This window comes from Varroa jacobsoni, unplaced genomic scaffold, assembly GCF_002532875.2.
Source record: "Varroa jacobsoni isolate VJ856 unplaced genomic scaffold, vjacob_1.0 contig04147, whole genome shotgun sequence".
Classification (NCBI taxonomy): Eukaryota; Metazoa; Arthropoda; class Arachnida; order Mesostigmata; family Varroidae; genus Varroa; species Varroa jacobsoni.
In genome coordinates this window covers 1-23,061 of record NW_019215174.1, presented here as the reverse complement: position 1 = coordinate 23,061, position 23,061 = coordinate 1, and the positions used below count along the sequence as shown (strand labels likewise).

Below are 23,061 nucleotides of genomic sequence, written 5' to 3'. Positions count from 1 at the left end.
AACAATGCTTGATCGTATAGAAAATTAAAGAACGAAAATGGCAAAAAAATATATACAACTTAATTCTGATAACTGAATCTGAATTGCATGAAGTCGGACGAAGCTAAGTTGTTAATACTGTAACTTATCGAGCCTGTTCGTAATGCTTGGGTATTGATAGTATTAGATAATGCGTCTACTGTGAAGCTGCGTGACGGACGCGGAAAATTCGCTTCAACAGAGACCCAAAACTAGGATCTAAGTGCACATGGAGTTGTATGTGAGCGCGGTCATTGTACTGAGACCCAGACCGTAGTAAGAACACCGATGAGTGTAAATTGTATTGACTCAAGCGTAAGTGGACAAATTGTAAAGAATAAGTTCAACACACCGACACGTGACAATTGAAAAGAACAGGGCGATTACGTTAAACAATTATGATAATAGGATGAGAATAAAAAAAAACACACACACACACACAATAGAAGGAAAGCGGAGCGTTCAAAATTCAATTCATTGTAAATGGTTGTATATTGTTGTACATAGGGACGGAACATTCGTCTTATTACACATCCATCAGCGCGACGATTAATTGCTACCACCACAACAACAACAACAACAACAGCGTACGCTAAGATATAGTAAATGTACCATGATATTATTACTAGCAGTATAACAATTATGAATACTGTAGAAACACAACACAAGCGAGGTTCGCACCACTGGTAAAATAGCCAATTAGGACGTTTGCTCCGATCTTCGAAGAAACGCACTCAGTAACGCTAGCGGAAAAGTGACCATTGGCAGCGGGCTAAGCCTAAGACCCAATGGCAGACACGTCATGCCGCGAAGACTGGTACCAAACGGGATAAATGATGAGATGATTAAGCCGGCTAGAAAGAATCGAAAGTATCATCAACGTACCACCAGTCGTAAGACGAACAGATCTACCTAAATGTAATGGATAGATAGATCATTGATAATAATAAACTACTGCATGAATGTATTTCTGAATGGTAAGACCCACTGCGCACTGATACATACATATATACATAGAATGACTATATAAAATCTAAGAGGACAACTATAAATAATAGCAGCAAACTCACATTTTAACCAATGTATGAAATCTTCTTTCAGCTCCTGTTGAAGCAGGACGTGGGAGAAGATTTCGTGATGCGATAAAACCGAATAAATATGGTGATGACGATAATAAATACTATAATGGTAATAACATTGAAAAAACGAGAATATAAACTTAACAAAAATAATGTGCGATGACGGAAAAAGCGAATAAGTGCGAAAAAGGGGGCTAGCTGTAATAGAGAGCATAAGACGGAAGTGGAGAAGAGTTCAACTGAATTGAAAGACAGAAGGAGAAAACGATAGATTGCAGTAGATTTGAATGCAGACAGGCAACCGGAGGGGCTATTATATTAAACTGAACATACGGACATGCGATAGCTGATACTGAAACGTACGTGGATGGAGAAACACTGACAAGGAACTGGCGAAAAGCAAAAACAACATAACACTGATCGTCATCAGTGGATTAAATGAGTACTTTGTATTATCGATAAATGAAGAATAAAGTTCCAACATATATTACCTGAAATGTTGTTATTTGGTGGAAGAAAAAGATGTTCTGGGCTACCTCAAAGGTTTCTCTACATTAAATTAAAAAAAAAAAAATAGAAATTCTGGTTCCTTTTTGTTTGAGGGTATTGTAAGCTCTAACAGCTTTCTTAAATTGCGTCCTAATGGTAGAGTCTATCGAAGAAACGCATGCCGCTGATGATTTTTCAGTCTTTATAATGATCATTTAGGTTGAACCTTACGTCGATTTTATCCTACAGGGCTTCATTGGAATTGATAAAGTCTGATGTTTTACTTCCGAGATTTTTAATTTAGCTAGCTATCTTAAGTTGAGTCTCACTTAGGCCAGTCTTTTCAGTGGATACCAGCGAATCATACATTGACGAAGCGCCAGGATTACGCACAGCCAACGTACCTCTGCGTAACTTGGTCGAATTTTACAATTAAAATTTTAAGAACTTAACGTAATAAAAATGCATAATGTCTTTTGACCCTAGCTTAATCCTATATATATATATATATATATATATATATATATATATACATCATAACTGGCAGCTTACTGCTTGCTGACCAGCAAACTGAAATCATCTGCATTTCAATTCGACCTTCATCGGGCATGAATACATACGGCCGCAATTACATTATTATGAGTTACATTGATGCTGATAATATATTTAGTATTTATACAACGTCAAAGGCACTCCAGAGTGCTGACGTAACAACGCCCGTATACATTTAATAACGATTAGCGTTTAATCCCCTGAACCAAACGAATGGTTATTGATCCTCGTGGCTTCAAGAGAATCAAAGCCTTGCCGATATTGTTGAAAACCGTCTGAGGCCTTCTGTGTTAATTTACAAAACGTCACTATACATAAGTGCCGTAACCTTTCGTCCATTCGTCGTTTTTACATCGGTGTCCTTCGCTCATCTATTCCGGCAAGGTCTGAAAGTACAACAACAACAACGCATTTAGTGCGACACTTTCTAACACTAAATAATCTTACCAATCGCATCATGTCTTTTAAAATGTTCACTTGAGCTTATAAATACATTTGGAAAAAGCTTAAAAGCTTATCTTTAGTAATCCTTATAAATGTGCCACGGATAGGAGAGTCGTCGGATGGCTGCGTATGTCGCGAACAGCACACAAATCGAACGCCATTCGATTCGTTACTGCCCGATCACTGGCTTCTCACGCTATGACTTACAAACTGGTGGCCAGTTTAACGAGGACCCTTAATGGCGGTTGCTCGAGACAGATGATACAGCCGCCGCACGAGCGCGGAAGAAAATGGAAAGTCGAATGGCGATGCGCTTACGTATACCTCACCGAGTCGGCCTTGACCCTATAGAGTTATTCCGTCGACGTGGTTACCGGCGATCGGGATGAAAGGAAATGCAAACACTAAGGAGCCAAAGTGTGGAGTTCCGACCATATCGATTTGCTCGTTCAATTGACAGCCACTAATAATTGTTTTCAAACAGGTGACAGTTTGCCAACCGTCAATCAAGTGTTGTACCGCTGGGGGAGCTATGATCGGCTCAGCTTAGTTTGACGTAAACGCGTCTGCCGCTGTTTACGTTACAACAGTAAGTACTCTGCGGCGACACTTAGTACTTCAATCGTTGTCGCGAGCGACTTCACTCCGTCACATACTGGTTGCTCGGCCGTTGATGCCAGCTGCTGAAATTATGAGTTGGCGCCTTCATTTTCGCTAATCATTATCAGTTGCCGCTTTCAACGTCGATTTTTGTGTAGAGGCAGACAACTTTCCTATAAAATAATTGATACACTGTATTATCACCAATAGGGCAATAGCTACGACAATAAGAAACAAAATACAACAGCTAATGACACCAACCACAACACAATTAAGATTTTTACTGTCTCTATGGGTGATGCGTGGGATCACTAGATAGAATCAGTGGCCATCAGCCGTTAATCAAGTAATAAAACATGTAGGGCAAGAGGCAAAGATTTTACACTGATCGGTGACTTCAATCCTCATTCCACGGGAAATAAGTACGTGTAGATAAGAAAAGCATATGAGTATGTCTTAGTCTACATATGATTGTCGTCTACATTTTAGACGGCTGATAGACGCCAAGCGAGGAGAGGTGCGAATAACGACGCGCGTTTTGCTTATTACTGCCGTTGCCGAAGCATCCCCGCTTCTTTCAATTCGTACTTGGTTGTGGCTCAGTCTAAAGCAAAACCGTGGCACTTTCTGTGTTAGGAAGCGACAGTCAGTTATCAAACTAAAGCGATCTTGGTCGATTGCTCCCTTGCCGCCTTGAGGTCTTTCCACTGTATAGAAGCAGCCGTTAGATATAAAGTATATATATACAGTCATTAATATGGGACGTCATCAGTGTGGATTGCGATTCCGTCAAACGCGGCATTGCTTGGACTAATCGACTAATCTCTAGAAGTACGTACAATTGAGAACTCTTAGAACTCTCAAAATAATTAAAGTCATAAGGAAATTGAGCAATGAAAGCGTTTGTTCCCCTCATTACTTTAGTTATAGGCGCCGCCCATGCAGGTTTCCAACATAGGCCAGTTTCGTCAAACGCTCCTGTAGCATCACCAAATGCTGGACCCCGAAGTGATTGGGCCCCAATCTCCGCAGCTCCTAGAGATGTACAAACCCAAACAATTTCTAAAGATGGGTGGGTGCAGACCCCTATAGCTTCTACAAATGGCTGGGCACAGGCCCCGAGAGTTTCTACAAATGGCTGGGCACAGGCTCCTACAGCTTCTACAAATGGCTGGGCACATGCGCCATCAGCCCCTCGAGATGGATGGGAACAGGCCCCCGCAGTCCCTCGAGATGGCTGGACACAGGCCATTCTTGCATCTCCTATGGGTGGTTGGACTCCAAATGCCAGCCCACAGCCGTCGCACGCGTCTGGTCCAACAGTAACTCCTGTACATGTTTCGGCGCCCGCTGCTACTCCTCGGGTACACGAAATCCATGCAAACTCTGGTAAGCAGCAGATTCGAATCGAGGAATACAGTCGGCCGGCACAAATTATTCGCGTGCACGAGGCTCCTCAGGGTCTTCCCGAGATCGTTAAGGTGCATGCTCCTGCTGAGAAAGCCGCGCTAATCCGAGTTATATCGAAGAATGCTGGACCTGCTCATGTCGAGCGGGTTGTGCATCGCGCACCTGGCCCTCAGATTATTAATGTACATAAGCCTGCTCCTGCTCCAGCTCGCATTGTGCAAGTCGTTCGTGGTCCAGCCCCAGCGCCTCATGTGGAATTTCACTATGAGGACTCGCCTGCACATGAGGTTCACGTTGCCTCAACCCCAGCTGAAGAGCCACTTCAGGCCCCTGTTCCTGTGCCAGCGTTTGTTCCTGCTCCGCAAACGATTGCTTTGCCTGCTCCGGCTCTAGCAGATTCAGGACCTGTTGAAGTGTCCTCGCACATCATACCTGCCCGTGCTAAGACCCATGGGCCTCATACTGTTCAGACTCGTTACGTTGAGCCGTCCCATACCCACACACCGCCATCAACTGCCACTGTGAATGCGCACCCCACTGACTTCAGGAACTTACCACATGGATCGTCCTACAAGGCTCCTCGAGACCCTTTGCTGTCATCACTAAAATTTGGATCTGCGCCTTCCATCAACCATGCACCTGTCCCTCATCCCAAGCCCATTGGAACTGTATATGACGCCGGAGATCACATCAAAATTATTAAAAAATCTCACCATTAACATCAATATCGATTACGAACCAAAGATAATGAAACGATCGTTAAGCACATGGAACGCAGGGTCGAATCCTAATTATTCGGGGCAACACGGAGAGGGAATTAGAAATTTGCAACTGATATTTTGCACATAGTATATATCTTGTAAAAATTAAAGATTTCACTTTATTATTACGTAGGGCTCCAAGGAACATTTCGTCGGTTTTTACGGAACTGTGCAAATAAATTGATGGCAAATTAAATCATTCTGGTTCGTTAGCTGTATATATTAGAAGCAGTGAAGAAGGTGACGTCTCCGCGCAAGACACTGAACTGACATTTTTCTTCCGCTGCTCTCTACCTGTAGAAATCAATAGACTCTACTTTGAAGAGCAAATTGAAAACACATAATTTAGAATGGATAGTTTATTGGTTCCCCGCGATGATGGGCTGAGGACGTATTTATCTATTGAGCTTGGCGGTCTGTGAATTCAGGGTCAGAATCCTGAAGTGAACCTGCTTTCTTTCGTTCTGAAGGTCAGCCGTCAGCTGCGATCATTTACGGCAACGCGAGCTCATAGTCAGGCATACTTCATGAGCGTAAACTTTATATACATAAATATTGACTGTGTACCCAACGAAGGCACCATCAGCAACATAGCCTCGTGTTGTTCACGGAATACTTTGGGAACTGGCATCTGCAATTGTGACTCGGGTGGCAAAAGGGGCAACGAAATAAAGTTCATTGGCGTTGATTTTACGGGCTGTACGCTATTCAGTCGTTCAAAGTTGAAGAAGGTTACTGGAATTTGTCTCCAAGCAAATATTTATAATGATCCTGGTGTTGCGTCTAAGAATTTTTCCTTGGCCCTTATCTGAAATTTGAAATCGTACAGTACTTTTGAATATATATATATATATATATATATATATATATATATATATATATATATATATATATATATATATATATGTACAGCAAATTGGTCTTTCGAATATGTGCAAAAGTAAGCTACTGTCTAATGTCTTCGCGCCGTGCTGACCTTTAGCAAATTTGCAAGCCTCCTTAATTGCGAAAAATCGATGGTTTGCGTTGTTGCCAGTGTCCGTGAGGCTTCCTATGAATTTGGAGAATATTCCCGTGGAGCAAAACGAAAGGCCCACAACAGGCACTAAATTAGGATGCTCGGAAATTTATAAAAACGGCGCAAGACCCGTTTTCTGGTAATTCCGTAGAGAAATTTTGTGGCTCCGTTTAGAGAAGAGAGTATTTATCGTTACTTGGCTTGTTTAGTTAAGCTCTAAGAGTTCATTTTTTTGTTAGACGCATTGCCCAGCTCTTTTTGCTTTTTTAACTTTTGGCCCTTCAGTGTTTTGTGTTTCGCATTGTTGAATAAAACTTCAATGAATCTAAGCGTATTAATCTCGTTTTAACTACAATTTTCGAAGCTGAAGTCCTCTTCCATTATTAATGCAGTAGTATAATGGCACAGGATATGTCTAAAATAAAAAAGGTTATAAAAATATAAATAAAATATAAAATATAAAATAAAAAGGTTATAAAAATATAAATATAAAAATACTAAAGGTTAGTTAAGCTTCCAGGCGACTGAGAGTTGCTTTAGTGCTTCAAAAAATGCAGAACCAAAGGACTAGAACGAAAGTTTCAGTGGCTTCTTAGAGGAGCGAAAGTATCCTGCGAAAGACTGTTCATTAGAAGAGAACGGATCGTCATAACGCTTCTCCTACGGCTCCAAGAGTAACAACAAGACGTTTGAGGAGCTTGCATATGCTAAGCTACCCTTGGGTACGTTTTCATTGGAAATATCCAAGAAACAGCAAGGTCGACATCTTCTGTAAAGTTTATAACTTCGGCTAAGGAACATTTTTATTTCGAATTTGAGTGATTCGGGTATACGTGCTGGAAAAAGACAACAGTTTTAATTTATGGAGTATAGTGTAACAACAACCGTAATGTTGGCACCATCAATCTTGAACGTGTAACTCCGGCCAAAAAACGAATACGCAAGCCTACGTGCTTTTTTCAGTTCTCAGGAACGATGCCCCCCCCCCCCCCTCTTCATCAGTTTTAGCAAACTAATTTTCCACTACTACGTGACGATCAGTAATAAGTGTGCTGAAGTAAGTCGAACCACCAATCCATCTATTTATTCATCTAGGCGCGAATATTCTCTGGCTTAATCTGCCGGAACATTAGTAAATCGGAATTCTTACCTATGTAGTTGCTAAAGTGCGGGAGTTAAGGGGGGCGTCCGTCAACCATTCTGAAGGTTTGTGGCAGTGGTTCAGACAAACTCACTTAGGCCACGACGTCCGCAAGAGCACCTTTGAATTACTCGCAGAAAAGGCCCAGAACTCATCGTCGTAAAATCGAGACAGCCCTACGTGGTTTCAAAAAGTGAATACAAGAGGGTTGGTTAGAGTATACCGAAGGATACCCTGAATCCTCCAGGGATATCCGGGAAAGATCAAAGTGACCGAGTTGTTTACCTTATTTCCATTTCGACGTTTTTAAACAAACAGGACAAACGTTAGTCACAAATATGTAATATCTTTGGAAATAAACTAGGGAATTACGGAGACTAGCGTAGGAATGAAATTCTAAAAATCGCATGAACAATCACTGCCCGCTGTGTATGAGCTACTTTGGTGAACGCTTGAAGTTGCCAGTAGTTATTAAATTAGTTCACGTATTAAACACATTATTTGAGTGTATAAAAATATTTTTTCTACTACTAAATTCGCAGTGCATGAACACATAGAATGGGGGAATCACATTTATCATACAACATATGTTAGTCGTTCAAGATCGCCATACTCAGTTCGATTTTGTCCATTTCGAAGTAAACGCCTTCACTCACATGAGGCTTGATATTTAGGAAATATATTTCCATTGTTTTTTTAAACTTAATATTATAAAGTAATTAACGCTTCTTTCGTGCCCTGTTTGCTTACATACTTATTGAGACGCTACACAGATATTTCTACCGTATGACATTCGCCTTGACTCAATCAGATTACTGTTTCATGCGACATATTAGGATATCGATGTGTGGTAAAAAATCTCAGCCTTTATTTACTTAAAATTTCCATCTTATCGCCAAACAGTCAGACATATACATTTAGGATAAATTGGATTTCTATGATTCAACGATTTGCCGAGTACGGGAGTTTTCAAAAGCTTTTCATTTTTAGCTAAAGTAAGCCACTGAGGGTATCACATGCACGAAAAGCGTATACCGATACATAGATATAATTTTAAGTTCCCGTAATCATTCTATTGCTAAAAGCATGCAATAATCATCTCAGTGTATGCACGAAAAATAGTTTCTATCCCGTTCGATAAATCAGGTTAAAATGGCTTTGTTAATTTTGACACTGCTTTGGCGCTTAACACCAGTGTACTCACTAGGTTTCGGGTTTGCATTTAACGTCGTTATGCAAATAAATTAAAATCGGTTGGTAGTAAACTATTGTTTCTCTTCTGAATGAAAACCTGAGGCTCGTTCTCAAGACTGGGGTTAGCATTTTTTGTTTGTTTGTAAGGGACTGTCATAGAGAGCAGTTGTCCTTTATCGACTTCGTTGAGCTCACACTTAAAGACCTGTTCAACGTATACACCTGTAGAAATGTCAGAACGAATCAAGCTGAAATCACAGTGTAAATATGCAGTGATTCAAGCAAAAATCATTCAAAGAATGAGACCTTGACGAAAATCGAACTTGTAATAGGTTGAGTTCGATTGTTAAATTGAGTTCGATCGACTGTCTCACGTACGCTCGCTGTTAAAAGGTGCTTAAGTTTTGGTTACTTTATTTGGAGATCGTTTGTCGCCTTGCACGTACTTGAGCCTACATAAGTCACTGTTATTTATGTGCGTTTATACAATGTGGAATCCGATCAAAGTAAGGAATATTGGTTTCCTTAAAAAAAAAGTAAAATTAATTCTTTCACAGATCTCAAACAATACGTCATTCGAACTGACACTCCGTTTAGGTGATGTCAACGTTTTTGAGAAGGAAACTGTGCAACTGTAAATTGCATACATGTTTGATGCATCCCACAATCGCCTCTGTAAATAGACTCGAAACTATTTTTTGTAGACACTGGTACCTTAGTTGAGGAGCTGCGCACTCTTAATGGAAGCGTGCGATGTGTTAAGGAATAAATAAATACTTAACAATTCCTTAGTAATTTGCCAACTCGTAATTAACATTATTACTATCATATTTTACCTTACACGGCCTGACCAAAAGATACCTAAAATTCATTTTAAGTTAGGCAAGAACCTACATGTTTCAAAACAACAGGTTTCAAAGGTTGCCGTCAGAAAGCAAACAGAAATGCTGAGGTTTATTTTTGTTTGTTGTAATTGAAGAGTCTTCTCTTGTTCTTCCTATAATATTTATCAGAAATAGCGCCTTAATGGAATCATGGTATCACTCAGTATTTTAGTGGCACCTATAACATATGCGTGACAAGACGGCCTAAACATGAGGATCACCATTTAGCGAATCACTTGCACTTGGAATTTCGCCCGCACCCCTCAAAGTTTAAAACGAGTTTAATATAAGCGATTACCATCGATTGCAAAATGTTGGCTGCTTCCCCAAATTAAGTGGCAGAAAAATGCATCCAACGTCAGTCAAAACCAAAAGGCAATGGCGACCTCAAGCTTCAATGTATATTAAGTGATAGCTCCGGCCAACTTTTTTTTTTTTTTTTTTTTTTTTATATAAACGTGTGTTTTTAGTATTATATATACAAAAGAATTTTCATTCGATGCATTGACCTGCACAAATAAGCTTCCTTGACTATTTCAACATGGCATAATTCTAGACCACTGTACCCCATTTCATTTCGGGTAATACGTTGAGAAATTAAGTATTACAATTTACTCGGATTGGAATAGTTTTAACAATTGTACTCAAGGCACCACTGAACTCGAATTTGTCATAAGGAACCGTTTTTTGCTGTGCCGAATAATGGACATCTCCATACGGCGTTTGCTGCTCAATCGTTATAGTTGTAATGTTACGCAGCGGAACTTTCCATATCGTGTCACTGTAGCATTTTTCGTGTTTGAGATAATTATGCAAAATATATACATGGATCAAACTATTCTTAATAGATCAGCGGCGACCATCAGGAGGCCCTGGAGGCATTCCCCCTATAGGGTGTCCTCCTGCCCCTGGAGGGGTCCCGATATTAGAGGTAGTCCTTTCCAGATAAGCTAAGGGTCCTCCGCCGAACGGTTGGCTCGCCCCGCCCATCATGCCGCCCGAACCAACCTGTAAACGGGCCGTGAGGTATGACTTGAGTAAATTTACTGACACAGAACGGAAAGCACAAGATATATAAATATGCGGAAAATCTAATGAGCTAGTATCATAAGAGATAACAAAACCTACCGCGCGAGCTGGTATTCAAAACTTTATATTATTGCTTTATGGAAAACCGAGCTAAATGTATTGAAAGCACTCATAAACATCAAATGCAAGCGAAAAATAATAGCCTTCTAAGCAAAGGTTTAAAACTGGCGCGATGTACTCGAAACTACTTAGATTTGTTTTCGAAAATAAACGTGCTTATATCGTTGATCGCAGTCATGATTTAAGCATTTGTAACTCCCTTATCGGATAAGATCGATGTGTGCTCTGCGACACTTGGTCGCATTTTGAAAAAGCAATGCAAATATTTTTACAAACAAAAATCGAACAGGCTGATTTCAAAAGCTCTTACTCGATAATCCCCATTGCATGATGCATTATAAGGCGACTATACGAGAGCAGCGGACCATTCGTAGGTGAGCCGGCGTTGTCAATTCGGCCTTTGGCTTTCTGTCAACACGTTGCATTCACCAATTGTTTCTCACCATTTGCTGAGGTGGCATTCCGCCGAGTTGAGGTACACCCATCATCTGATTGCCCCCACCCATCATTTGAGCGCCTCCTGGAACTCCTCCTACAATAAATAAAGCCCAAATTACGAAAACGAATATCGACCGCTCGAACTCAAGCGTGTACTTATAAAAAGGCCGCGGTCCAGACAACTCAAAAAAAGCTAAGATATTTAAAGCATTTTTCGAGATTGATTATTTTTTTAATAGTTATTGTGCCTATTAAACTTTTTTCTTTGAATAACATTTATAATTTGTTTTTTTCCAGATAAACGTACCCATCGGTCCTTGGGGGGCCGGTGTCCCTTGAGCCCCTCCTCGCTGTCCGGCAGGATTACCTCCACCACTGCCAAGACCGGCGTCGTTTACTAGCCGTTGCCAATCGGTCAACTTTGCATGATATTTCTCGATAAGCTGTTCTTTCCGTGCTAGTTCATTCTTGAGCTCCATATTGTCCTAAAAAGTAACAAGGAAACACACGGAAAAACCCTACATGCTGAAACATGCTAACTGGTTTATGTACTATGAATGCGGTCATATGCCATGATGAATGTCGAAAAGATACCGATCGTTTAATTTTTGTGGCGCAAAGCCTACTTCACGAGGGGTGTACTTTAAAAGGTGTTCGTTATTTCCTTATTATTATTATTATTTTCCTTATTATTATTAGCTTCCTCGTTATCTTTTTAAGTCAATCTATTTAAAGCGATCATTGGAACAAAAAAAAACACTAAGTACATATACCTCCATAATGAATTGCACAGCTTTTTGAGGAGATACTACTAAGCGCTTCTGCAGGAAGAAGCATTCCATCTGACGCGCAGAGTCGAGAAATTTCTGGACCGTTTGCTCCACGCCAGCCTACAGAAAAAATTAATTAGGTTAGGGCTTCGCCGACAGGCACCTACGAACCGTTTATGAAAAGTGTGTGTCTAAAATATCCATAACGAAAACAGTAAGTAAACTATATCGTTCGGTTAGTTTTGTTGTTGCATTCATCGATTATATTTTTATTTGCCATTGTAATAGTGAAAAATTAATTTCTAATCGGCAACATAGCTGCCTACCTGAAAACTAAAGTTATAAAACCCTTGAGCAACTGTTAATATGTCACTCATCGTGTAGAGAAAATATTAATTTAAAAAATGTCGTCCAATTAATGTATAGAAAGCTTATAAGTGTGGTATGACAGAAAGCATATTGATACGCCCTCACCTTCCGTTCATCATGATTATCCCGAGGGCCAAAGTGATCGGGATTTGTTGCGGCTGCGAGACATGCATGAAAGGCTGCCTCGAGGTCATCTACGAGAGTGTTTGACATCTTTGGAATCAATAACTACTTTCACCTATTGTAATGAAAAACACGACGTTAGCCTAAATCATTTAGAACAATTGTTAATTAATTACATGGCTTAATCATCTTCCTCTTTTAAATCTTGGCTTCTGGGCAGCTTTTTGAAGCTTTATGAAAGAGCTTCTTAGTCTCGCTGTTGATGTATGAAAGAATACTCCTCGTGCAGTACGTGCAAGCTAAATGCAGTAACATGCTTTGAAAGAATTAAGGCTACGACGATAAATGGCATTCTTATACAAGGTTGCTTTAGCTTTATCTTTTATTTTTCGAGTGATCAAATTATTTTTAATAGCATGTAATACTAACAGTTTTGCTAAGCAAAGAAGGAAGAGCATCACTATGAAGTTGACCTTGCTCAACAAAAACTAATGATAATTATGCACCTGATTTCTACACAAACGAAATAAATTTTACGAAGCTTTCCACACGGTTAGTAAATAATGAGTGTATTTATTGGCGTCGTACTTCATATAAAGCAACTAATAACCTCAAGCAATTATTCACTTAATCGTTTATTTAATGTATCTAATCAATAAGCACATTAGCACACTATTCTCTAGGCGCACTAGCCAAAAGTGCGATATTTTACCAATTTACAACAACAGCACGAGGAGGAAGAAGCAGCAGTAGCAGCACCAGTTCTCAATTAGTACTCAAATAAATCATAGCGTGTTACAACGCTAAAAAACGAATCATTGCTAATTCTCCTTCGAACTTCACAAAAGCTGCCAGAAAACCGATAACAGGAGCGCAACACGAATCGCTTCCACTCGATGAGCGAATGTTTACATTCGCAACTGAATCCGACACATAAGCAAAACTACCATCGGTGTCGATTTTGACACCACGTACACACACACGTGGCCGTATAATGCCAGCCAAAATGTATTTATCTGTGACGACATTCGTAGGGGCTTAGTCGCTTTCTCTCGCTGTTCGCTACTCGCCTCCATACAGGGTTTCCACAACAAACGGGGTTTTAGAGAGTTTTTTTTTTTGCTTGACGCACCTCGATTTGCTTTCGTGATGTAGTTTGCTTTTTGTTAACGCATCACTCGGCATGGTACTTTAGACTAGTTGATGTGAGTAGCGTTTTTGTATATTATTTCCACTAATCACCGTATCTATGTTTCCTAAACAGACTAACATGACGAACAAGTGGAGGGGCAAAAGAAAATTAACACACAACAGATAAGATTACGCTTTATCGTATAGCCTGTTGTTTTTGCACTGCATAAGCTCAAACGTTTGCTTTTTTTCCATTTTATTACATAATCCTGATGGAAAATAGCCAAGTTTCAGCTGGTAGATTTTAAGGCTTCTCACGTACCTCTGCGCATGGTTTCGATGATCAGACGAATTTCAAAATGTCATTCTCTTTTTCGTAAGCGAATGTGAATATTTTCAGAATATACCATTTGTAGAGAAAACGCTAGGTAGACATCTTCCATTCAGTGGCTCGTCTCTATCCTATTGACGTTCTGTTACTGCAACGTCGCTGAAAATATACTCAAGCGCATTTTTCTATTAGTGTTTATGACATCTACTAAATGCTTTAAACCCGTTATTTTTAATAGATGCTTAAGTGGAATTCTTCTACGATTGCTAAATACAATTCTTCGTCTCTTTCTTGTAAATTATAAATAAAAGAGATACAAAAATATATATATAACAGATAATAATGACACGTATTCACAAAATGAATTGATTGCAATTTTGTTTGCATTTATTATTTCGAATTACGTCAGTTTGTAATTGTTGTTGCTGTCGGTTGGTTTGTTGAACTTTAAATGCTACCTACTCACACTGTTCACAGCTTTTCCGTCTCCGATCGTTATTTATTATTCAGCATAATAGCAATAATAATAGAAGTAATAATAGTTTTTCGACTATTAATATAATCGATTTTAATAATAATTAATTAATTATAATAATGCTTATTACAATAATAATAATAATAATATTTATAATATTCATAATTACACAGATTTACATGACAGAGTTACGCGTGCTGCGCTATACGCCCGTCTTCTTCCTTTTCTTTATCGTTATTGTTCTCATTTATTATAATATATTCATCATCATCACCGACCCCATAGGTATAGTCGTGTGTTATGATTCGCTTCCTCTAACGTTCTGTCATTTTCCCTCGCGACCCCCCTCCCCTCTCTCGTTTTCAAACTACTCATCGATCTAACCACATTCGATATCGTCATTTTGCCATGTTTTTTTTTATCATTGATCGCATCATTCTTGCGTCTTTCCGGCTCTGGCTCCCGCTTGATATATATATATATATATATATATATATATATATATATATACGCTCCACATGTCATCTGTCTCCACGTAGCCTTGTGAATGTTCGCTCTCTTTCCTCTCTCTCCCCCTTTCCCTCTCTCTTTTTCCCTTGACAACTTTCATTTGCTACGAACGAATTTCCATCTATCTATCTATCCTGTCCTTGTTCCTGCCCTAACATAGTGTTTGATGTATGTGGACCTGGTAAATTCTTGCGCTTCTAGGACGACATTAATCTGACCACCAAGATTTGTTGCTGTTGCCGAGACGCCCGTACGAAAATATGTGCGCGGCCACCACTGAACCATCTTTAAGACTTTTGCTGAACACGTTCGATTCTTTCTGCGCTCGATTTGTTGACGGCTCAGCCCACACATACAAATCCTTTGGTGGGATGAGTCAGTGACTTTTATTATCTACTTCATAAATCTATCAACTTCTACTATGTCATTCGTTGTTTCTGTTTTTTGGCCATTTTTGCATCTTTGCATCGGTTTCTCAGTCCTATCGCGACATCTCGGCATACGATTGGTCATTTTTGGCTATAAACATGAGTGGGTTCGAGTGCGCTTAGCAAAGCCGAAATTCGAAATTAGTGGTCAAATCATGCACGTTCCAGTCTGTTGCTATATCTGCTTTCTGATTCGGGTTTCTTGCAACGTTCGGCACACGGGATACAACCAATTTTTCATAGGGAGGACCTGGTTGTTACACTTCCAGCATAGATCATTAATAGTATTTTCTTTTTAGCATTAGTTGTTATCATCAACATTGTCGTTATCGTCTTTATATAATTATTCTTTTTCACGTTTATCTTAATTGTAATCTTATCGTAATATTTATAATATTGGTACTAATAATCATCTTCGTCATCATATCAATAGTTGTTTATCTTTGTTGTTTGTGTGTGTGTGTATCTTGTTTTGTTCTATGTTTATCTCTATAGTTATAATCGTTACTCTATTACAATACACCATTACTGCATATTCCGACGACTTTTGCATCAGGGTCGCCCACTGGCGGCTTAGGCGGCGTTACGGGTACGCTTTGGCTGTTATATTCATCATCCATTTTTATCATTGTTATACTATATTATTTCCCTCCTCCTCCTCCTCCTCCTTCTCGTTTTCCATTTTGCTGTAGTTCGACATGAGTTATATAATTAATATAATCATCACTATTATCCTTATATAGTTATTTTTCGGGTGAGTTTGTTATTTTCTGTTTCCCTAGTCTAAATAACGCTCCTGTTTTTGTGCTTCTGGATTTATGGTTGTTGACTTGTGTGTTTGCCCTTATCACCCCCTAATGCTTGCTACTAATGTTTTAGCTTTGTCCTCTGTTTTTCTTTGTGAGCTGGGTTCAATTCATGTATATTGTCAGTTACGATCTTTTTTTTTTTTTTTACTAGTTGTTGTACCTCGTCAAGTCTGTGTCATAGACGATAACGGTATCAATAGTTGTCGTCGTCTTCGCTTTTTCTGATACACTAAATAATAATCAATCAATCAACCAACAACAAGAAAAGAGGTCTTGCTTTCAAGATGACTAGATTATTTGCCGCTACGCTTATTACTATTATCATCGTTTTTTACCATTCTAGTTTGCAGTCAGTTTTTTCAGTGTGTCGCACTCTACCTTTTCATCTGTTTCATGTTAGCTTCGTCCGGTTCTATTGTGCTTTCTTGACATATGTTGTACTCACGTGAGTACGTGGCTATTTATGATAATCCCCATAGGTAACTATAATATTAGCATTACTGCCCATAGTATATTATATCTATGTGCATTTACGATCATATTTCTTCTATCTTCCTCATTATGTTAGTATTATTATTATTATGATCAGCGTCATTGTTCTGCGATTCGATCAAATTACCCTCTTTTTCGTTCCGCTTTTGGCGTCGTCACTGTTTCACGTCAGTGCTTTGTGTGTGTCGATCTGATGTCGATGTGTTTATTTATATGGCTTGCCGATCATTTTGTTACTTATGCCCATCCCATCGTCTGTTTTGTATCTAGTTTAGCGTTTTCTTTTACTCGTCTCGATCAATATCAGTGATCAACTGTTTTGTTGCAGTACTTGTTGTCTGTTTTTGTCGTTAATCGTAATAATAATAATAATAATAATAAAATAAAAATCAGCATCATCATTAGCAGTATCTAAGTGCATATACCTTGTCTTGTACACGGAAAGGGCGAAGAGGTTTACGCGATATTGGCCAACAGAAACAGCATTAGTTCGTGCCGACACCTAATACACCTGCCCACATGTATAGTCTCTATTTATTTGTATAGTGGTTTCCCTGGCCAGCGACGACAGTGCACGTCTGTGATATATATATATACATGTATATATCAAAGTACCATGTCAATGCCTAAATGCACTGGAGAAGATCGGCCAATGCTGTCTTGTACACACCACTAGCCAAAAGCAGGTCTTTCCTTGCCAAACCAACAAATGAAAGCGAACTGGGTTAGGTGATTGCGAAATATATCTTAGGAGTTGGGTTTTGAAGAAGATGAAATGAGTTTGGCGCCAAAGGATGCCACCCAATAGGGCTGTTCGTTGCGGGCAGCAGTCAGTTATAGCGAACGATAAATTGGACTATTTATGTCGGCCTCTATTCGTACATTATGAAATCTTATCCGTGTTTGTATGTTATACTGTTGGTTCGTAGGTGTCCACACGAATTTGCTTAACGTAGGCCGTTATCGTCTTCACCCCTGGCGGACCGACAGATGGTCTTATCGCGACAAATGGAACGCATCGGCATAGCGATTCTTACCATTACGACCTGTAACATCCAACAACGATGCCAATAACAATTGTAGAACGAAACTCGTATTGAAACCATGTCTGGCGTTACGTCTGCTTTACGTAAAGCGTTTAACGCTCGAACTGGCGGTCGGCTGAAGAAGGACATTTGTTTTTTTATTTTACGGTAAAGGGACAACGCCTAAAAATCGCTCTGCCCATGAATACCTGTGTCGCTGATAAGAATAACTACCAGCCCGTCTGGCACTACTCGAACGACGTCAAATTGCGTACAATGCTACACAATCTCTACAGCGTGACGCCAATTCGCTATACAATAATAATGTTAACATTAGCAGTAATAATTCTTCTATTTTGCACTCTTCGTCAGCATCGGTTATCCTTATTTTTTTATTTTCTGTTTGTCTCTTTCGATTTCTTTCTTTTCATAATGTGTAATACCTTTAGCATAGAAATTATTTGCTGACGATACATTGTGGATGGTTTTCTTTTGTATGTCTGTCTCTTCATTTGTTTTATTACTCGTCAGCGTATGCACAAAGGTCTCGGTAAAGGGAGACCACTCAGTTTGTTGCGGCAAAACTGCAGAGATCAGTTTCTATCCTAACGGATAATAATAATAATAATATTTGCAATCGCAATACTTACTTGAATAATCACCTTGATATAATAATAATAGCGTACTCTTATTATCAGTAATAGTAACATTGGTTGTTTGGTTTGCTTGTTGGGTGTGTGATTATTATTAAAAGTAGACCCGACGCCACCTGCCAACCAGGATGGCCAGCCCTGCGGAAGCGGATAGGGAAGGCGGCCAGTTAGGTACAGTCATTACATCGTCTATACGACGCGACCTTGTCTAATCGAGTCGTTGCTCCTTCGTCGCCTGAATTACACTGGATTGGTCACGTGGCTACTTAAAGATTTCTCATCGATAGCAATCAATCAGTCACTGATCATCATCATCATCATCATCTACTTTAGTTCAGCAGTTTGTTTACTTCTGTCAATACGGTTTTTGTTATTGTTTCATATATATATATATATATATATATATATATATATATATATATATACTGTTTTTGTGATGCCAGAGGATACATACATCACCGTACACACACTTACCGCACCCGCAAACTGCTGGGGCACAATCATACCACTTCATTCTACTAATAGCTTCTAACTTTCGCTCAGTGTCGTTTTCGCTCTTACTTCAGTTGTTTCCTCATTCTCTCACACAGTTCAAACTCAGTTTTGTTGTATTATTCATTGTTTAGTTAAAAATGCATATAATCACGTTGTGTGTTGTCAGCGAAGGTGCTAAAACAACACCGCCCACCAGTATGGCTTATACATTTATATTAGAAAGTAAGTATTGGATAGACAGGCTGGGCTCGAAATACGACCCGCACTTTTCTTTTTCAGGTTCCCATTTTCCGTGTGGCAGGCAGCTGACAAGCAGAGGACATCCGGTGATTGGAGGCGATCAACGGTCAGCGACTCGGTCTTTGTTTGGGTTCGCCAGTCACTTGAAATAAACTTACGCAGTGGAATTTATAGTGGAGGGACGACCACAACTTGTCTGTAAATGAGTTCACAGGATACTAAGTTTTTTCCTGCTGAATAAATACAATTTTTTGGCTTAATGTCGCCATCGCTTCGATCGCCGCTCCTTTGAAGCAAATATCAATTTAAATGACGTTTAGCTCCCTGTTTGTCTCTATTCGACCTCGTCACCAAGTCATCATTCGGTCAATATTGTCGTTGACAATTAGTTCCTTTTCAAAGCTTCCGCTGTTAACCCAAGACGTAGCTGAAGGCAAGGTCGCGTATTGCTTCGCACCTCTGCGTCGTTATGGCTTTGGTTTAGAGATCATAAGTGATCAGTTTCATCATTAACTTCCTTACGAATGTCATTATCGTTATCACCGTCAACGGAGATCATTTTTCCTTTGCAAATTTCTTAGAAACCAAATGCGGTCCGGTCCGGTTCGGTTCTTCCTGTCATTTGCACGCTGTACTTGTCGACTACACCTAGCGGTACTATGCTATCGGTCAGCATCACTCTTCTTTGTAAGTTCATCATCATCTTCTTCTTGTTATTATTATTAGTTATTGTTATTGTGTATCATTATTACCTTTATCGCCATCATCATTATCAGTTTCATCATCATTGGCAATGATAGCGAACAACATCCTCTAAACTATTATGAAGTAGTGATACTGAATCGATCGCTGTCTAGACCCAGACGGAGCACCGCCTAATGCGTGGGAACGTCTGTCGTCGCTCCCTGGGACCATAAACATTTCGTTTCTTCTTTTTTCTTACTGCGCCTCTGAATCGGTTTTTTTTTCCGCTTGTGCTGTAACTGCTGCCACTGCCGTCACTGTTTTTGTATATCTCTTACGACCCAACAAATGACAACAGCCAGCTAGCGATCCCACAGGCTGTTCTGCATATACTTGCCCTCGCGCCCCAATATCTTTGCTTCATCGGCTAAATAAACATTCATTGACCATTATCATCACCGTCATTATCATCAGTTATCACCATGATAAATCTGTCCCTTAATATGAAGATTATAAATCAAGGTCAAGATAAGGAAACTATTGTTCCTGTTATTTTACTTTCTTCATCGTATCATCGCTGATAGATCGATCATTCACAGATCTCACCGTCAACCCCGAGACCGACTTTTCAACCATCATATATTTTCCTTCATGGATGGTCTATACTCGTCAACTCGTTAACATCTGGCACCGCTGCCATCTAACTGGATGCTAATGTCATCGCATATGTCTGCACAATGGCCCTGACGACAGCGGCGGACATGATCGCGACATAAGACCAAGAGTGCTCCGAGCGCCTCTCAATATCACTGGGGTATAAGAGGCTGACTGAGGGCGCAACACACTGGGAGCGAATACGATTGCAACAGCTGTAACCACATCGAATATAATGGACAGGGAAGGAAGACAAGTTCGAGGACTCCACTTCATGTTGGGCGGCAACGAACCACAGACAAGGTGTAAGATAAATAGAATACACAGGCGACTGTAATATGTAGGTTCGACGTCACGTCCTAAACATAAAGGCGGATTCGGCTAAGCCGATATACCTCGTCCCGTCGATGCGCGGCTCCCTCAGAACGCGATCCTGTAGTTCAAAAATTCGACCACTTAAAGTGGCGCATACAATGTGTTAAAAGAAAATCTCATAAGAACATACAAGGACGCACTTATATCTTCATGTTCGCTTTATATATATATATATATATTCTTCCCTTCCTTTGTCGTTACTGTTGTGATGATCGAAATCGCAGGACAACGCATCATCTACCGTTTGCTTTCTGCAATTGCTCAGTGTGCGTGAAAAACATTCATTCATCATGTCGTTTGTAGGTAGATCCTGGCGGCTTCAGACGAAGGTGACATGGTCTAGAACACGTTGGACTTTGTTGCTGATTTGGGAACGGTAGCGGGGAGTTGGCAACTCGCTGTTGTTAATAGCGGGAGGCAACTCAGTCCCTGTCGCGTATCTTGTTGAAGTCGTTGAAGAAGTTGTTGACGTAGTTGTCGAAGTCGTCGAGGTTGAACGACGGTGATCACGCGGAATGCTCTATCTTCACGTCTCGAGCCATAAGAGCCTGCAGAAGAGGCTTGAAGTTCTCCTGCTCCTGAAGGAGGGCCTCACTGAAACAACAATAACCACAAAACAAGGCACAAAACAGAGAAAACTACAGAGTTTAATCTACAAACCCAGTTTTCACAGGGAGGCATAGCTAAATCCCTAATACAAAGGACTATTATTAGACCATTAGTGATAGAGTCGAAAGGATCAGGTCATGGAAAGGAAGCTATGGCGGCAATTAAAGTTAGGCTTGGATCTTCAGGAGCGAACATCATAACGAGAATTTTGTATAACGCATTTATGTGCAACCACGGGGATACGAGATTTCTACGGTGTCCTACAAGGACAGTGTACAGTCATCATTCTAATCGTATGACGCATTCAACGAAAATTGTTGACGTGAGTCATGAGCAAATGTATCAGGTAGCCAACGAAATGAAAATCTACGTTCTGCTACTTATCCTATGCAGAAAACATAATAGCTTTGATTGAAGCAGTTCTATGAGTGAAATTGCTTCGCATTACGTTTCTAAATCGTGTGTATGTATATATATATATATATATATATATATATATATGACACTGCTGTCTAACACAGTAAAGAAAAATGACATTCACAAGACTATAATATCATGCATACAGGCAACAGTACACTAAAATCTATGTACATCTGTGCAAAAGTATGCTTATTTCTAATGCAGTTGTAGAATACATGTACTTATTGCTTTGACTGCCACCGTTATTTAAAAGCAACAAGATTTTTAGTTGGTTAGGGACTGTGACATAGATCTGCCTCAGGAGGAGGATCAACTGAATAGAGTCAACGGAAAACGAAATAAGATCATATTTATTAATAGATATAGTAACATTTTGACTGTGGAATTAGCATTGAACGCAGGATCGTAGGGTAGAAGTAAGTATACAACAAATGAGATCGATTAGTGAAAGTTGCGGGTAAAAGAGGGAAAAAGTACACTATACTTAAAGGAAAAATGACACGGAACAGGGAAAATTATTAGCATCGAAACTGAAATTAGCTTAAAATAGATCAGAGAGAGAAAGAGAGCGAGAGAAGCCGTCCTGAGAGGGACTTACACAGATCTAAGTGGTCCGAAGGTGATACAGAGGTGTGGAGTGGAAGTCTTCTACAATCAGGGTGGTTGTAGTCGTGATGTGCCCATATATTTGTTTGTCTAGTTGAATAACTGTTTTTATTGTTATTATATTGTGGATAGGTGTTATGGGGTGTTTTTTTTGCGGCTTTCATTGTATCGTTCGTGCAAGAGTCGGGGATTTAGTGATTGACCGACTAATGCGTTCGTTGGAGATTGAAGATATGGAATATAACGTATGCCTCTTCGCAAGATCAACAAACAACTTCCGTATTATATGCATCCACTAATAGCTCAGGATTTGAGGTCCGTAGTTCGGTAATTAACAACCTTTGTTTTTTTTTTGTGTGCGTTTAAGTATATACCCTCTGGCTGGATTTTACATATTTGTTATTCTGTCCTCTGCCACATCGCAAGTGTCATAGTTGTATACACTATCCCTACTTGTATTGGGCCATATCAAGATATAATAACAACAGTTAAACTATTCACATTCAGCATCTCGTTTAGTTACTGTTACTTTCTGCCTGTTCTGGGGAGATCAATGTGGCGATTAGTTTGTATCTTGTACCCGTGTACCGAAAGATAGCTATGCTACTATGCATGAGATCGGAAATATGTCTAAGATAAGATATTTCTTCACTATGTACATTAGGACCTTATTGTCCATTTATAT

General features: G+C 39.7%; 3 protein-coding genes and 1 long non-coding RNA gene across 9 annotated transcripts; 2 read left to right on the top strand and 2 right to left on the bottom strand.

The window, feature by feature from the left end:
- Positions 1–3,960: 3,960 nt before the first annotated feature.
- LOC111272986 (uncharacterized) lies at positions 3,961–5,549 on the top strand. The gene has a single exon (XM_022854667.2). It carries the CDS (start codon positions 4,076–4,078, stop codon positions 5,309–5,311), a length of 1,236 nt encoding a protein of 411 aa, XP_022710402.1. The 5' UTR covers positions 3,961–4,075; the 3' UTR covers positions 5,312–5,549.
- A 4,069-nt stretch (positions 5,550–9,618) lies between these two features.
- MED28 (mediator complex subunit 28) lies at positions 9,619–13,335 on the bottom strand. The gene is made up of 6 exons (XM_022854668.2): positions 13,152–13,335; positions 12,422–12,554; positions 11,951–12,067; positions 11,485–11,662; positions 11,183–11,271; positions 9,619–10,598 (listed from the first exon to the last, which is right to left on the bottom strand). Exons 2-6 carry the CDS (start codon positions 12,527–12,529, stop codon positions 10,440–10,442), a joined length of 651 nt encoding a protein of 216 aa, XP_022710403.1. The 5' UTR covers positions 12,530–12,554; positions 13,152–13,335; the 3' UTR covers positions 9,619–10,439.
- A 125-nt stretch (positions 13,336–13,460) lies between these two features.
- Positions 13,461–22,876, top strand: LOC111272988 (uncharacterized). 6 transcript variants are annotated; one of them, XM_086973462.1, is made up of 5 exons: positions 13,461–13,644; positions 17,545–17,808; positions 19,068–19,134; positions 19,610–19,715; positions 20,312–22,876. In XM_086973462.1, exons 2-5 carry the CDS (start codon positions 17,720–17,722, stop codon positions 20,425–20,427), a joined length of 378 nt encoding a protein of 125 aa, XP_086829588.1. In that variant the 5' UTR covers positions 13,461–13,644; positions 17,545–17,719; the 3' UTR covers positions 20,428–22,876. The 6 variants fall into 6 exon arrangements, 4 of the variants coding, with proteins under 4 accessions (XP_086829588.1, XP_086829587.1, XP_086829589.1 ...); XM_086973463.1 differs by lacking the exon at positions 13,461–13,644 and adding an exon at positions 14,245–15,903; XM_086973461.1 differs by lacking the exon at positions 13,461–13,644 and having other exon boundaries at positions 14,241–17,808.
- LOC147751785 (uncharacterized) lies at positions 18,674–23,040 on the bottom strand. The gene is made up of 2 exons (XR_015315916.1): positions 22,369–23,040; positions 18,674–21,335 (listed from the first exon to the last, which is right to left on the bottom strand). It is a non-coding gene; the product is annotated as an uncharacterized LOC147751785 (long non-coding RNA).
- Between the last annotated feature and the right edge of the window lie 21 nt (positions 23,041–23,061).